The 17,125-nt window shown below is 47.7% G+C and overlaps 1 protein-coding gene and 1 long non-coding RNA gene across 11 annotated transcripts in view; one reads left to right on the top strand and one right to left on the bottom strand.

Annotated features, from left to right (window-relative positions):
• Nucleotides 1–17,125, top strand: part of OSCP1 (organic solute carrier partner 1) — a 47,321-nt gene that overhangs the window by 10,495 nt on the left and 19,701 nt on the right. For 5 of the 10 annotated variants that reach the window (XR_014807471.1, XM_084963936.1, XM_084963934.1 and 2 more), the window contains 3 exons: nt 970–1,124; nt 5,751–5,918; nt 6,866–6,946. Coding sequence is in view for 8 of the 10 variants with exons in the window: in XM_084963936.1 (XP_084820062.1) it covers nt 970–1,124; nt 5,751–5,918; nt 6,866–6,946 (404 nt within the window). In the remaining 2 variants the exon portion in view is untranslated. Of the gene's footprint in view, nt 1–969; nt 1,125–5,750; nt 5,919–6,865; nt 7,339–14,189; nt 16,681–17,125 lie in introns of those variants that run through there. The other 5 variants (XM_084963938.1, XM_021095955.2, XM_021095954.2 and 2 more) reach the window with 2 other exon arrangements.
• Nucleotides 8,608–16,680, bottom strand: LOC146402676 (uncharacterized). The gene is made up of 3 exons (XR_014807486.1): nt 14,203–16,680; nt 9,099–9,855; nt 8,608–8,838 (listed from the first exon to the last, which is right to left on the bottom strand). It is a non-coding gene; the product is annotated as an uncharacterized LOC146402676 (long non-coding RNA).

Raw genomic sequence — 17,125 nt, 5'->3', positions numbered from 1 at the left:
TCCGGCATTGTCACTGCTTTGGCTCTGGCTACAGCTATGACGCAGTTTTGATCCCTGACCCAGGATTTTCCACACGCCACAGATACAGTCAAAAAAGGAAAAAAAAAAAAGAAAGACTAATCTATGTTCAACCATACCTGTTCCTGTTTCTTGTACCAAAGGGTTTTCCTAGCCTTCGACTGATTCTAGGCTAGGAAACTAACGAACTCATGTAGCACAAAATATCTAAATGAGCGGGTGAAAGAAGAACTAGAATTATAGATGTTTTGGTTTGCACATGCCTTAGGACCCTTTATTCTCACGATGTGGAAATTTTCCATCTGAACAATAGCATAAGATATATCAGTACAATATAATATCAATATTACAGATCAAATATAGGAATGAAAGCATCCTAAAATGGTGTTAATCTGAAGGAGACATCTTGTAGAAATGATTGAAACATTTTAATCTCTAACCAGTGGATAGACCTGTCTATTTTTAAAAACTGTTTCACCCCCCCCTCCAAAAAATCAATTACCGTTATAGGTCCCATTTTTATAACATTAAGTATAAGTAAAAATATTAGGGACTTGCTAAACAAACAAAAAAGAGTGATGCTGTTTCCTATTTTAAGATAGAGCTCTAATCTGAAACGCTGTTAGGAATCTTTTTTAAAGAAAGAAGAAACTTGTCCCCCTACCCCCACGCGAGATAATATACGCAGAAGTGGCTTGGAACCGCTGAAGCACAGCACATCTATACACTGTCACGTTGGTGTTTGCCCTGAGATGGTCTCATAAAGCACTGGACCTGCTTCCTATCGGGACATCTGTGTGGTTTCTCCCCAGGGAGCTGGTCTCCCCCAGCACATCACATCCCCACTCTGCATAGGCCCAGCCCCTCCATCCCATTCATGCACAGGGAGCATTTCTGGAATAAAGCTTCTGCTGGTACCTTGCTCAGCTGCATCCCCTCCTGTCTCTACAGTTCTGAATGACATCATCTCAACCATGTTCAATCGAAAGTTTATAGAGGAATTGTTCAAACCCCAAGAGCTCTACTCCAAGAAGGCGCTGAGGACAGTCTACGACCGCCTGGCCCATGCCTCCATCATGAGACTGAACCAGGCCAGCATGGATAAGGTGAGCAGATGCTGCCTCTGCGTCCTGGACTTGTTTCTTTCTTCCTTCCTTCCTTCCTTCCTTCCTTCCGTTTTCTTTCTTTCTTTCTTTCCTTCTTTCTCTTTCTTTCTTTCTTTCTTTCTTTCTTTCTTTCTTTCTTTTTAGGGCCACACCCACAGCATATGGAGGTTCCCAGGCTAGGGGTCCAATCAGAGCTACAGCTGCAGCCTACACCACAGCCGAGGCAACGCCAGATCCTTAACCCACTGAGCAAGGCCGGGGATCGAGCCTGCTTCTTTATGGTTCCCAGTCGGATGCGTTTCCACGACGGGACTCCTGGGCTGTGTTTCTTGTGGATGAGCACAGATGGGTTAAATGAGAGGCTGTATGCAGTGATGCCTTGCAAAACACAGGCACATGTAAATATGAGTCATTATTGACTTTCAAGAAGTCATCCACACCACCACCACCCCTCTGTCGTTTAGGTCATTATGCCACCCAGAGAGGGCGCTGGTCTGCGTGCCGTGTTGGTGAACACCTCAACCCTCTGCAGGCACCCAGCCCTGAAAGCTTTCATTCTGCTTCCTTCTTAACAAATCTCAGCTCTGCAAACCAGGCTTTTTTTTTTCTTTTTAGGGCCGCACCCGTGGCATATGGAATTTCCCAGGCTAGGGGTTGAATCAGAGCTACAGCTGCCGGCCTACACAACAGCCACAGCAATGCGGGATCCGAACATCTGTGACCTACCAGACAGCTCACGGCAGGGCCGGATCCTTAACCCACTGATCGAGGGCAGGGATCAAACCTACATCCTCATGGGTACTAGTCAGATTCATTTCCGCTGCACCACAACGGGAACCCCCCCCTTTTTAAGTAAATTCAAAATTGCTCAGTCTTATAATGTAAACATGTATATTTTCTCTGTGACACAAATGTTTAAGGTGCTCTGATTTTAAAAGTGATAATTCTAAATACTGACAGAGAGTAGATAAATCCTGTTCAGAAGAATTCCAAATGCTTATATAGCTGCGGTACCCTCAGGGGGAGAGAGCCTAACCCCCCACTCCTTGAAACTGAGCTGTACTTCCTTCCAAAGAGGACAGGATGGAAAGTTGGCACAGCCAACTTCACAGTGGAGAAACATGACACCCATGACGTCAAGCAGGTGATAACAGCAACAGGATAAGCCAGGTGGGGGTACCTGATAGGAATCACTTTGCCTCTGTGATCTTCCTCCCCAAGCCCACAACTCCACGCTGACCGTGAAAAAAATAACATCAGACAAATACCATTCGGAGGTCATGTTACAAAACCCAGGCCAGCCATCAAAACTGTGGAGGCCCCCCAAAGAAGGGAAGCCAGAGAGCCTATCACAGCCAAGAGGAGGCTGAGGAGACATGAGCACCAAACGTAATGTGGGATCCTGGAACAGAAATAGGAATTGGGGGAAACTAATAAAATCCAAATAACATATAGACTTCTGTTAATTTAAAAATAATAATAGTAATTCCTTTCAAATCTCCTCATTATGTGAATTTTTTATAATTTCAAGGACTAGAAGTTCCCATTTTGGCGCAGTGGAAATGAATCTCACTAGTATCCATGAGGATGTGGGTTCAATCCCTGGCCTCGCTCAGTGGGTTAAGGATCCGGCGTGGCTGTGGCTGTGGTGTAGGCCGGCAGCTGCAGCTCCGATTCAACCCCTGGCCTGGGAACTTCCATGGGTGTGTTCCTAAAAAGCAAAAATAAATAAATACATACATATTTTTTAAAATAAAAAAATAAAATTTCAAGGACTGACAGTGCTAGGTATGCAAAAATCAACACTGTCTCATTTCTGATGGCTGGAAACCTCAGGAAGATAGACTGCCTTTATCTATGTCCTCTTACCTCCTGCCACAGACCTGGAGAAAGTTACTTTATCTCCCTGAGCCTCCACTTTCTCATCTACAAAATGGGGGTACTATTAGCTACTTCATCAGCGAGTGGGAGGATTGAGCGAGAAACATATACATGTAATGACGCACCAAGGCCTGGCACGTAGTAAATGTTCAATAAATGTTCACTATCTTCTCTCTGCGGCTTGGTCCTCTCCCTCTGCCTTTAAGAAAGTTTAGGGAGTTCCCTTGTGGCTCGGAGGGTTCAGATGCAGCACTGTCACTGTAGCAGCTTGGGCTGCTGCTGTAGCACAGATTTGATCCCTGGCCCAGGAACTTCCACATGTCATGGTCTCGGACAAAAAGAAAGAGAGAAAGAAAGTTTAGGTTTCCACTGAGAAAGAATATAAAATTTGGAATAAAAAAAAGACCTAGTTTCGAGTCAGCGCTACCAGTAGCTGTGAGACCCAATTTACTGAGTAACTCTGAACTTTCATTTCTTCGTCTCATACCTATTTTTATCCTTTATTCCTAGCAGTATCCTATACGCAACTGGTACTTAATGTTTGATAATGATGGCAGAGAACCTCAAATCTCTGTATCTCTAGTGTTATTATCTAGTATTTACACCCCTGCATTCGTATATATACTCACACACACCAGGCTGCTCCAGTTTTATGCCACTTTCTAAGTGAAATGTTTAGCTGCATGTTGGAGAAAGGGGATCCTGTAGAGGATTCTAGCAATTGCTTCAGAATCTGACAGTTTTTTTTTTTTTTTTTTTTTTTTTTTGTCTTTTTGCTATTTCTTTGGGCCGCTCCCGCGGCATATGGAGGTTCCCAGGCTAGGGGGTCGAATCGGAGCGGTAGCCACCGGCCTACGCCAGAGCCACAGCAACTCGGGATCCGAGCCGCCTCTGCAACCTACACCACAGCTCACGGCAATGCTGGATCGTTAACCCACTGAGCAAGGCCAGGGACCGAACCCGCAAACTCATGGTTCCTAGTCGGATTCGTTAACCACTGCGCCACGACGGGAACTCCATAATCTGACCGTCTTTAGTTTCAAATTTCACCCCGCTATTTACTACCAGCTATGTGAAATTAGACAACTTTCTCAATTTTCAAACTTGGGATAATACCTACCTCAGAGAATTCTTGTGAAAAGTCACTGGGATCCATTGCGGTCATGTACAGCCATGTGCTTGGCACAACACTCAGATGGTTGTGGTTTAATTTCCAATCCCACCTCAGACACGTCCCTGTCTTCTCCCCCACATTGGCTCCCATCCTCGTCTCCCATCCCCCAGACTTCCCTGCCTCCGTCAGTAGCATCCTGCATCTCCCAGACACTCCGTTCCCATGGTGGCTCAGTGGGTTAAGGACCTGACATAGTCTCCGTGAGAATGTGGGTTTAATCCCTGGCATCGCTCAGTGGGTTATGGAACTGGTGTTGCCATGAGCTGAGGCGTAGGTCACAGATGTGGCTCAGATCCAGTGTTGCTGTGGCAGTGGTGTAGGCTGGCAGCTGCAGCTCTGATTCAATCCCTAGCCCAGGAACTTCCATTTGCTCTAGGTGTGGCCGTAAAAAGAAAAGAAAGGAAGGAGGGAGGGAGAGAGAAAAGAAAAGAAAATGCTGGAGTTCCCGTTGTGACTCAGTGGTTAACAAATCCGACTAGTATCCATGAAGACGTGGGTTTGATCCCAAGCCTCACTCAGTGGATTAAGGATCCAGTGTTGCTGTGAGCTGTGGTGCAGGCCGGCAGCCATAGCTCTGATTCAACCCCTAGCCTGGAAACCTCCATATGCCACAGGTGTGGCCCTGAAAAGACAAAAGACAACAACAACAAAAAGAAAATGCTGTGGCATTTTGGACAGTCCAGTCAGGCCATCACGTGACAGCTTTCCTCCTGAGTATCGCACGCCCTTCTTTGCCCTGCCTTATTCATTTCCCCACCTCTAGGCCAGGCCTTCCATCTGGGTTACTCCGACACATTTTCTTTCATTCATGCAATCAGATGTTACTGCCACCCGATTAGAAGCCCGGCACCAGCTAATCTCCCTCACTCCGTTCTCTCCCTCCTCTCACAGCTCATCATAACAGGACTCACATGTCACCTCATTACCACTTCCATCACAGCACAGAAAATTTACATACCCCCTGCTTCCTACGGCACAGCCACAGCAACGTGGGATCCGAGATTCATCTGCAACCTACACCGCAGCTTGCAGCAATGCTGGATCCTTAACACACAAAGCGAGGCCAGGGATCAAAGAGTTCCCGTCGTGGAGCAGCGGAAACGAATCTGACTGGTATCCATGAAGACTCGGGTTTGATCCTTGGCCTTGCTCATTGGGTTGGGGATCCAGCATTGCCCGTGAGCTATGGTGTAGGTTACAGACTTGGCTCGGATCCTGCGTTGTGTGGCTGTGGCGTAGGCTGGCAGCTGTAGCTCCAGTTCAACCCCTAGCCTGGGAACATCCATATGCCGCGGGTGTGGCTCTAAAAAGCCAGAAAAAAACCTGCCTCCTCATGGATGCTCGTCAGTTTCTTGACCTGCTGAGCCACAACAGGAGCTCCTTGGCTTACTTATTAATATCACCCCCTTTTACTCTCAAAAGCGTCTTGGTTTAAGTGATAACTAGATGTGGTCACGGAGCTGTATGATAAGCCCAGTATTGGTTTTCAGTGAGTGCCTGACAGTCAGTGTTTAGAGGGTCTGATGTCTGCCTTACGGTCCTATTTATTTTGTTCGTGTGTGGGTTGGCAGCTCTATGACCTGATGACGATGGCTTTCAAATATCAAGTATTGCTGTGTCCTCGTCCCAAGGATGTGTTGCTGGTCACTTTCAATCATTTGGATGCCATCAAGGGATTCATCCAAGACTCCCCAACCATCCTGCACCAAGTGGATGAGACTTTCCGGCAGCTGACGGAAGTAAGCACACCGTCTCGCATTACCTCTTAGCCCCAACCCTCATGCTCACTCCTCTGCTGAGAACAGGCAGATTCTCCAAAAACATTACACTGAGAAACTGATTCACAAAACCGAAATAGCCTCCAGGACATAGGAGACAAACTTATGGTCACCGAAGGGGATAGCAGGGGTTGGGGGGGGAGATACATTAAGAGTCTGGGATTAACATATACACACTTCTATACATAAAATCGGTCAACAACAAGGACCGACTGCATAGCACAGGAAACTCTCCTCAATACCTTGTAAAGCCCATAATGGAAAATAACATAATATTATAATAGATTATAATATTATAATAATAGATTATAATAGATTATAGCATATTATAATATATTGTATATTATGTTATATATATGTATGTATAACTGAACCACTGCTGTACACTTGAAACTAACACAACATTGTAAATTAACCGTATTTCAGTTTTTTTAAAAAGTACAGACAGATTTTATGACAAAGAAAACAGGGTGAGGAATGACAAAGCCTGCCCCCATCCCAGGAAATTCTAAAAATCTACACGTATGCAAGAGACATTATCATCTGATGCCCTCTCACTGCTGCTTTTATATTTGGGAAAGCAATTATAGAGAGCATAGCTGTTTTTCTCCCAACATTTATGAAAGGGGGTTGGTGGTGGATGTCCTATGGAAACTTGAGGAATGACCTTCCAGGTCTGTGGGGAACCGGGAGGGGGTCCAGGGCACCCGGCTCGCTCAGCGTTCCCCTCAGTGGGGTCTGTCCCGCTGGTGAGGGAGCGGTGCTGGCCCTCCTGCCCCGCCCGCCCCAGCAGCTGAGTCCTCTCCTGGCCCTCTGGCCCCCACCCCGGAGCATCCACCTGCCCCTGCCTGAGTGCACTTCCCACCTCATTTCTGAAATGAATGCTTCTTTCTGCTCTGCCCTGGCAGACATACGGGAGTCTCTCTGCGGGGGAGTTCCAGCTGATCCGGCAGATGCTCCTCATCTTTTTCCAGGACCTGCACATCCGGGTGAGTGTTCAGACGGCCGAGAGCACCCTGCCACTGCTGTCCCAAGGAGACAGGGTGCACGTCTTCAGGGAAGAGAGACTGGGATTCTGCCCAGTTAGCAATATCCTAGGTGTTTGGCTCTATGATGATAAACTTTCCGATAAAAAAATCTCAGCAGTTTGGAAATGAACCAAGGATGACGGTGTCTCACCATTCCTTCCCAGTTACCTTAGGTGTTTCTTTAAAATATGGCTTCTGAGAGTTCCCACTGTGGTGCAGTGCGTTAAGGGTCCACCCTTGCTGCAGCTATGGTGTGGCTCAGATTCAATCTCTGACCTGGGAACTTCCATATGCTATGGATGTGGCCAAAAAAAAAAAAGAAAAGAAAAAATGGGAGTTCCCATTGTGGCTCAGTGGTAACGAACCATCTAGTATCTATGAGGATGTGGGTTTGATCCCTGACCTCTCTCAGTGGGTGAAGGATCCAACGATGCTGTGAGCTGTGATGTATGTCACAGACGAGGCTAGTATCTAGTGTTGCTATGGCTGTGCCTGTGGCGTAGGTCAGCAGCTGCAGCTCCAATTCAGCCCCTAGCCTGGGAACTTACATATGCTGCACATGAGGCCCTAAAATGCAAAAAAAAAAAAAAAAAGAAAAGAAAAGAAAGAAAAGGCTTCTTCCCTTCCTTCTCCAGGCCACCAGCCTGATCTCAATCCCGAAATCTTTTTTTTTTTTTTTTTTTTTTTTTTTTTTTGTCTTTTTGCCATTTCTTGGGCTGCTCCCACTGCATATGGAGTTTCCCAGGCTAGGGGTTGAATCAGAGCTGTAGCCACCAGCCTACACCAGAGCCACAGCAACATGGGATCCGAGCTGAGTCTGCGACCTACACCACAGCTCACGGCAACACTGGATCCTTAACCCATTGAGCAAGGCCAGGGATCGAACCCGAAACCTCATCGTTCCTAGTCGGATTCGTTAACCACTGAGCCACGACAGGAACTCGGCGAAACCTTTTCTCACACTCCATCATCTTGACGTCTCCGGCATCAGAGCTGCAGTATCAGGAGGCTGCCTTCCTGCTCCAAGACACTCTCCCCTTTCCTGGACTTTCATGGCTCCTACTGTCCTGACCTGCCCTGACCTCTCCCATCGCTCTGCCTTTCACTCCTTCCTCTCCCTCCTCCTGTCTCCATACCATCCTCCCTCTGCCTCCACCCAACCCTTGCTCTTGAACCACTTCCCCCCTGCTTTGGCTCCCAGTTTCTCCACCTAGGACTCTGGCACCCACCTCTACCCCACCCTTGCCCCCACACTGCCATCCAGACCCAGTGCCCACCTGCTTGCTGAAACACCCCACCAGCACCCACAACCTGATGTCTGTAGCTGAACTGGTCTCCAGAATTCAGGGCCTGCCCAACTTGCTGATTTATTTTGGGGGTGCCACTATTCCATCACTATTTGGCTTAGATCCAGTGTCGCCTTTGATTTCTCTTCTTCATCCTAGTGCTTCTAAGGCCCATCGAGTTCACCTTTTTAGTATCCATGCCCTTCTTTCCATTCCCGGTGGCACCAGCCCAGCTCAGGCCTTCCTACTTTTTGTTGGCTCTTCCCTCCCCATTCACCCTGCTCCTCCCTTCATGCCTACTACAGACAGTTCTACACCCTAACTTGGAAAAACACATTTCTTTTTTTTTTTTTTTTTTTTTTTTTTGCTATTTCTTTGGGCCGCTCCCGCGGCATATGGAGGTTCCCAGGCTAGGGGTCGAATCGGAGCTGCAGCCCCTGGCCTACGCCAGAGCCACAGCAACTCAGGATCTGAGCCGTGTCTGCAACCTACACCACAGCTCACGGCAATGCCAGATCGTTAACCCACTGAGCAAGGGCAGGGATCGAACCCGCGACCTCATGGTTCCTAGTCGGATTCGTTAACCACTGCACCACGATGGGAACTCCCCACATTTCTTTTATTTTTTTTTTTTCAGAGCTGCACATGCAGCATGTGGAAGTTCCCAGGCAAAGGGTCAAATTGGAGCTACAACTGCCAGCCTACACCACAGCCACAGCAAAGCCAGATCTGAGCAGCATCTGCGACCTACACCATAGCTCACAGCAACGCCGTATCCTTAACCCACTGAGCGAGGCCAGGGATTGAAACCACATCCTCATGGATACTAGTGGGGTTCATTACCGCTGAGCCATAAGGAGAACACCCCAAAAAACACATTTCTGAGCTTCTTAATTTGGGGCCTGTCTCTCTTGGTTGGGACTCCCTTCCCATCATGTAACACACTGACATGGGAAAGATGGGTGAGACAGCGAAATGAGCCCAGGCCCTACAGTCAGGCACTCTTGTATTTGAATCCCAGCTCCAGCACAGCTCTGTGACCTTGGGCAAATTACTGCGCTGGGGCCTTAGGCTCACCATCTGAAAAATAGAAGTGAAAATTCTTAATTGAGAATTTGTCAGGGGGGTTAAATGAAGCAGCACATGTAACGTATATGTATTTGCTTGTGTGTGTTTATACACACACACACTTTAGAGTGCTTCTGGATGGGAAACTGGTTGGAGTGGTCACCTCCTGGGAGTGGGGAACTGCACATAGGACAGGGATACAAGAGACACTTTTCCTCATATGCTTTTTGAACCTTTAGAATTTTGTACACATTCATGTATAACATATTCACAAAATGAACTTCAAAAGAAAAGAGGAAATAGAATATTCTTAGGAGTTCCCTCGTGGCTCAGGGGGTTAAGGGCCTCGTGTTGTCACTGCTGTGGTTCTGGTTACAGCCATGGCACGGGTTCAGTCCCTGGCCTGAGAACTTCCGCCTGCTACAGATGTAGCCCCCAAAAAGAAAAAAAGAATATGCCTAGAACCTGATTGTTCTTTCCCTTCCATGGACAGGGAACGCTGAATAAATCTCAACACTGATGCCAATTTTATTTTTAACCCTCATGAATAATTTCACTTGCCATTGTTGGAGCAATAATAACATCAATGTAAATTAAGATCTCTAATAGTCATCGATTACAATTCAAAACATGAAAGTACAAATAAGTTTAAGTCTTGCGTTACTTTAAAATATTGAAAACTCTGCATCATATTGTTGTCAAGTCTGTGCCTATTCGGACATGATTTTATGGATGGTGGTAATATAAGCATGCATATTGATTTCTCAGTTCTGGCAAGATAAAATTCATTGTGATGAAAAGACTTTCCTAATAATAAGTCTATAAGAAAATCATTAAAACATATTAAACCACAAAATATATTCAGCTTTAATTGCTAAATGGGCAGGCAGTGAAACATCAGCATGTTCATCCAGAGAAGTAGGAATCACATATCCTGACATCATCCAACCACCAATCTTTAACATTTGGCTGCTTTTCTAAATCTGGTCTTTAATGGTATTTCTGGGAATTCTCGTCATGGCTCAGTGGTTAATGAATTCAACTAGGAACCATGAGGTTGCAGGTTCGATCCCTGGCCTTGCTCAGTGGGTTAAGGATCTGGCGTTGCCGTGAGCTGTGGTGTAGGTCACAGATGCAGCTCAGATCCCGCATTGCTGTGGCTGTGGCATAGACTGGCGGCTATAGCTCCGATTAGACCCTAACCTGGGAACCTCCATATGCTGCAGGTGTGGTCCTAGAAAAGACCGAAAAAAAAAAAAAAAAAAAGTATTTCTGCTCAGGTGCAATTCCCGATTGCCTGAACAGATTTTCTCTGCATTTGAAGCAGTCTTTTTTTTTAATCGAAGTATAATTGGTTTACAACATTGTGTCAGTTTCTAGTACATAGCAAAGTAATTCAGTTATGCATCTATGTACATATTTTTTCCATTATGGTTTATTATGGGATAGTGAATATAGTTCCCTGTGCTATAGAGTAGGACCTTGGTGTTTATCTACTTAATATACAGTAGTTTGTATCTGCTCATCCCAAACTCCTAATTTATCCCTCCCTGACCCTTTGGTAGCCATAAGTTTGTTTTCTATGTCTGTGAGTCTAAAACAGTCTTGGGAGTTCCCGCCGTGGCGTAGGGGCTAACGAATCCGACTAGGAACCATGGGGTTGCAGGTTCGATCCCTGGCCTTGCTCAGTGGGTTGAGGATCCAGCATTGCCGTGAGCTGTGGTGTAGGTCACAGACTCGGCTCGGATCCTGTGTTGCTGTGGCTCTGGCATAGGCTGGTGGCTACAGCTCCAATTAGACCCCTAGCCTGGGAACCTCCATATGCCGAGGGAGCGGCCCTAGAAAAGGCAAAAAGACAAAAAATAAATAAAACAGTCTTGATAGTTTGTAGATTTGTTAACAAAACTAACTAAACGAAGAAAACACAGCTCTAATCTAATGCTCCCTTGCTCATTGTTTATTGAAAGCAAATATAAGACTCCCTGTTCTAACATCCAAAGCTTTCTGTGATACCTGAAACAACTCGATGTGGCCTGATTATGGTCAAGGGTCTCACCTGCACCCTAGGCCCAGCCAGAGGCTGGACAAAGACCTATTCCCTTTGGAATCCTGAGCATTTATGTACAACCACCTCATGTCCCCATGCCCTCCAGCCCTCCAGAGCCACTCCAGAGGTGCCTCCTAAAGGGTGGCCCTCTGGTCACTCACCATCCCCTGAACGCTCATCCCCACTCGTGCATCTTCTGACATGGGCTTTCCTCCCGTGCTTCCGCCGTTCCAGTTGTTGGAAAAATCTCACCATCTTCACCTCTCCCCAGAACGTTCCATGCACCTCCACCCCATCAGCCACTCCGCTTGGAAATAGTTCATCCCTGGAAAACCAGTTAGTCTGACAAATATGTATCGAGTGGCTGCTCTATGCCAGGCAGTTTCAGTCCTAAGATAGAGAGGTGACCAAGGCAGAGGAGGTTCCGTGTTAGTGGGAGGAGACAAGGGAAGGACACCTAAGTTATGCTCTGGTTCTGATAACTTTGGGGAAGGAGGCTGTAGAAGGAAAAGTCACAGAAAGCAACTGGGCTGGATGTTGCCTTGCACCAGCGCTGTCCGGTAGCGCTTCCTGTTGCGATGGCAGTGCTCTCTCTGTACTTATGTTGTCCTGTATGAGAGCCCCTAGCCACATGTGGTTGTTGAGTACTTGAAATATGGCTAGTCTGACGGAGGAACTGAATTGTTCATTTAATTTAAATAATCACACTTGGGGTTCCCGTCGTGGAGCAGTGGTTAACGAATCTGACTACGAACCACGAGGTTGTGGGTTCAATCGCTGGCCTCGCTCAGTGGGTTAAGGATCTGTGGCGTAGGTCGCAGACGTGGCTTGGATCTGGCGTTGCTGTGGCTCTGACGTAGCCTGGCGGCTACAGCTCCAATTCGACCCCTAGCCTGGGAACCTCCGTATGCCACAGGAAGCAGCCCTAGAAAAGGCAAAAAGACTAAATAAATAAATAGTCACACTTGACTAGTAGCTACTGAACTGGACAGCACCTCCTTAGATGATAGAGGCAAGGACCGCCTTTCTGGGGACAGACATTTCAGTGGAGAGTATAACGAACAAAGACCTCAGGGGGAGTTCCTGTCGTGACGCAGTGGAAACAAATTTGACTAGTATCCATGAGGATGCAGGTTCGATCCCTGGCCTTGTTCAGTGGGTCAAGGAACCGGCGTTGCTGTGAGTTGTGGTGAAGGTCACAGACATGGCTTGAATCTGACATTGCTGTGACTGTGGTGTAGGCCAGCAGCTGTAACTCTGATTTGACCCCTAGCCTGGGAATCTCCATATGCCGCAGGGGTGGCCCTAAAACGCAAAAAAAAAAAAAAGATCTGGGGCATTTTAAGGTGGGTGGTAACATAATCTGATTTGTGTCTGGGAGATGAACTAAATGGGACAAGGGTGGAGGTTGGATGCAGTTAGGAAACTTCTGTAGAAATCTAGGTTAAAAAGGAAAGTGCTTGGATTAGGCGCTAGCAGTGGAGATAGTGAAAAGTATTGGCATATGGAATATCCCTTTGGGGAAAGGTCAATAAGATTTACTAAGATCTTGGATGTGGGGGATAAGGGAAAGAAGGAAGAACAGGAGTTCCCGCTGTGGCACAGTGGGTTAAGGACCCAGTGTTGTCGTCGCAGCTTGTGGCGCAGGAACAGATTCAGGAACTTCCCATATCTACAGGTGCAGCCATTAAAAAAAAAGAAGAAGAAGAATGAAGAACAGCTACTAAGTTTTTGATGTGATTTTCTGAGTGAGGGAGGGCTGAAGGGAAGTATATTTGAGTAAAAAAAATAATTCTTGTTAAGGTTTTTGGGGCCACACCTGTGGCATGCAGAAGTTCCTGGGCCAGGAATGGAACCTGCACCACACCAGTGACAATGCTGCATCCTTAACCCACTGAGACACCAGGGAACTCCTAAGTTTGATTTGCCTATTAGACCTCCATGTAGCAAAGTCACGTAGGTAGTTGGATATCTACATCTGGCCCTTAGAGAGGAGAGCCAAGCCAGAGACAAATGTGGGACACGTCAGCAGACAGCAGAGAGACACCATTCAAAGTCTCCCGGCCACTCGAAGGAGGCTGTCACTCTCCCTCATCCACAGCCTGGCTGTGAGCAGCAGAGTCAGTGTTCTGCCAGCTCCCCCCTCACTTTCAGGTCATCATTTTCCTGCCCTCACAAACTTAGCCTCCTCTCACTGGAGACCAGCAACCATCACCCTCGAAAGCCCTGTCCTCATCCCTCACTGCCGACACTGACTGCCCGGTCCCTCACCCATGGTCCCTGAGCATTCAGATCCCTGGCTCACTCTCCTCCTGGCCCCCAGGATCCTGCCATCATCCTGGGGACCACGGGTGCAGGGAGAACTGCCTCATCCAGCTCTCTGGTCCCACAGCTCCATGACCTTCACCCCCTCTTTCCAAAGGACACGTGGAAGGGAAAGTGCACGAAGTGCCTCAGAGATGTTCGATTCTGACCCAGAAGAGTGTAAAGAGAGAGGACACTGGGTGGGGGAGGGGTGGTCAGCTCTACCTAAGAGAATCAGGGATAAGCCTTCATAGAGGATCTGGTTTTTTTGGGGGGGTTGTTTGTTTGTTTGCCTTTTCTAGGGCCACTCCCATGGCATATGGAGGTTCCGAGGCCAGGGGTCTGATTGGAGCTGCTGCCACTGGCCTACACCAGAGCCACAGCAACGCGGGATCCGAGCCACGTCTGCAACCTCCACCACAGCTCACGGCAACGCCAGATCCTTAACCCACTGAGCAAGGCCAGGGATCGAACCTGCAACCTCATGGTTCATAATCAGATTCATTAACCACTGAGCCATGATGGGAACTCCGTGTCTGGTTTTTGTTTTTGTTTTTGTTTTGTTTTTTGGCCACCCCACAACACATGGCAACACCGGATCCTTAACGCACGGTACCAGGGCAGGGATCAAACCTGCATCCTGGTGCTGCAGAGATGCTGACGATCTTGTTGTACCATAGTGCTAACTCCGAGGATCTGATATCTTTTATTTATTTAATTTCATTTTTTTCTTTTCTGGCCACCCCAGCCATATGGAGTTCCCCGGACCAGGAATCAGATCCAAGCCGCAGTCTCAACCTAAACCACAGCCTTGACAAGGCCGGATCCTTAACCCTCTGTGTCGGGCTGGGGATCCAACCTGTATCCCAGAGTGCTCCCAAGATGGCATCTTTCCCATTGTACCACAGCGGGAACTCCAGATCTGATATCTCTTAAAAGAAATAAATTTTCACCGGGGCCATGGGGAAACCACAGGAGGGGTTAGGAGGACGTCATGTCAGTAAAAGCACAAGGCATGTAACATCCCCCTCTCCCCGGTAATTGGTGGTGCTGGGGGCCAGAAGGCTACAAGCAGTGAATATGGCTGGAAGATAGAGTTCGAGGAGGAACGTGGCTACAGAGAGGAACCAAGGGCAAACTAGACATTATCTGCCAGGCAGCAGAGACCTAGGGAAGCAGGAGAGGGACGTGTTAAGACAGGAGTTCAGAAGAGTCCTTTAGCAGCAGAGTGGAGTCTGGATCAAAAGCAGATGAGAGAGGAGGCAGGGAGAGCACTCCGGAGGCTCTGCAGCGGCCAGGCTAGAAGTAATGAAGGTCAACCCGAGGGAACAGGGTAGTGAGGGGGTGCCAGAGACAAGGAGTGGTACTGGGCAGGCAGGGCTTGATGACTTAGCCCTGGGAAGGTGGTGGGTGGGGGAGCTCCAATTGCTGACTTGGTGACCTGGTGATGTCATTCACTGGGATCAGGTTCAGTAAGACAGATTTTGAGCCCTGTTCCAAGCAGGGTGAATTGGAGGTGCATCCCGTGAAACCTGAAAGTGCACACGTTTAATAGGCAATGAGATAGATGGGCCAGACGCCCAGGGAAGAAGGTCGAATGGGAGCTGCAACTCTGGGAGCCAGCAGCACAGAGGTGAACACTGGTGTATGGACACGGATGAGAGCATCTCAGAATTAATAGGGCAGAGTGAGAGGAACAGGGCACAAGAGAGTCACACCTGCAGCTGGGGGCCAGAAGAGGGGCTAGGCAAGCAGGCTGACCCAGCAATGCCATCCAGCCAAGGGCAGGTTCTCTGGTCAAACACAGACACACTCTTGACTTAAATTTGTACATTTCAGATCAATGACACAGACATATTAGAATTAGCAGAGTCCAATACATTCATGTAGTCTCACTTCTCTCTCCCAATTTTCTTTCTCAGTGCTTGTACTCACAATCCTTTGGTCATATAATCTCAAGGTTAGGAGTTCCCTGGTGGCCTAGGTGCGCCACTCCCCCCCCCAAAAAAGAGGTTAAATCTCAAGATTAAAAGTTCCTTAAAGGTTATCCAGCCAAACCCTCCAACCAAACCAGTGTAGCATTTCCCCCTGAAACACGCCTTGTTCCTGCCAGTCTGGGCTTTTGGTGTGGCTTCACCCCCACCCTCTCCCTCCAGGCCCAGCTCCAAACCCACAGTCACTCCTACCCACCCCTGTGCCTGTAGTCATTGTCCTTAGTGAGCTAATCTGCATATGCTATTCAGCATATCCTGCTTTTCAGTTTCATTGTTTTTCCACTTTAAGCTGTGTCCTGTGTCCAATGAGACTAATACCAAGATTAGCTGCCTCTTGTTGAGCACTTACTATGCATCAGCCTCTGTGATAAGTGCTTTTTTGCTCATTATCTGATTTAGTAGTCACACTAACCCATCGACAAGGTACTGTTAATACCCCCCAGTTTACCAAAGAGAAAAATGGTGTAACTTACCAAAAAAACGCAGAGCCAAGGAGTGGCCCAGCTGAGATGTGAGCCTGGACCACCCAGCATCAGCAGGCCAAACTGCCAGCGAAGAATCAAGAATCATCACCACTTTGCACTTTCACTCACTTTCACTGCCTTGCCCAAAACAGAGGCTTATTCTTGATGATATTACAATATAATCTTGTAGAATTTTAGAGTTTGAGGGGACCTTCAAGTTTATCTCACTTTATAGGTAGGGAAGCTAAGATCCAATAAATCTGATTAACTGCTGGGAGTTCCCCGTTGTGGTGCAGCAGAAACAAATCCGACTAGTATCCATGAGGATGTGGGCTTGATCCCTGGCCTCGCTCGGTGGGTCGGGGGTCCGGCATCGCTGTGAGCTGTGATGCGGCTCGGATCCTGTGTTGATGCGGCTGTGGCGTAGGCTGGCAGCTATAGCTCTGATTTGACCCCTAGCCTGGGAACTTCCATATGCTGTGGGTGCAGCCTTAAAAACCAAAAAAGGAAAAAAGAAAAAAAAAAAAAAAAACAACCCTGATTAACTGCTACAGTTGATGGGACTTTAACCAAAACCTCAGTATAATGTGCACAAAGCAAGGGGTAAAAGTAAGCGGAATGTGGGCTTTTGAGTCACACTGAAAGCCTTCAAACTCTAAGGCCACGGGAGCCACCTGTCCGGCCCCTTCCCATCAGTCCAGCATGTGGCTGAGAGCTTGGAGTCAGAAACGCAAGGGTTTAAATCCCCAGCTATGTCCCTTCTGGGCTGACTGGCCTTGAGGACATGTCTTAACCTCTGAGTCGCTCTTTCCTCACCTGTGAAATGGAGATAATGAGGTTCTTTTAGCTCAAGCCTCGCAGCTGGATGGAAAGTTTGCAAGGAACCAAGGAATGGGGGGGAGGGATTTGGAGTCGACCTGGACTTCAAGTCCTGGTCCTTTCTCTTTGGACAAGTCACTTCAGTCTGGGGCCCTCAG

Source organism: Sus scrofa, chromosome 6 (genome assembly GCF_054392235.1).
Source record: "Sus scrofa isolate SSC_HxYL_T2T_F1_AM1 chromosome 6, Sscrofa_HxYL_maternal_Yorkshire_Landrace_v2.0, whole genome shotgun sequence".
Taxonomy (NCBI): domain Eukaryota; kingdom Metazoa; phylum Chordata; class Mammalia; order Artiodactyla; family Suidae; genus Sus; species Sus scrofa.
Note: the sequence above shows the minus strand (reverse complement) of the source record. Positions and strands in the feature narration are given on the sequence as shown.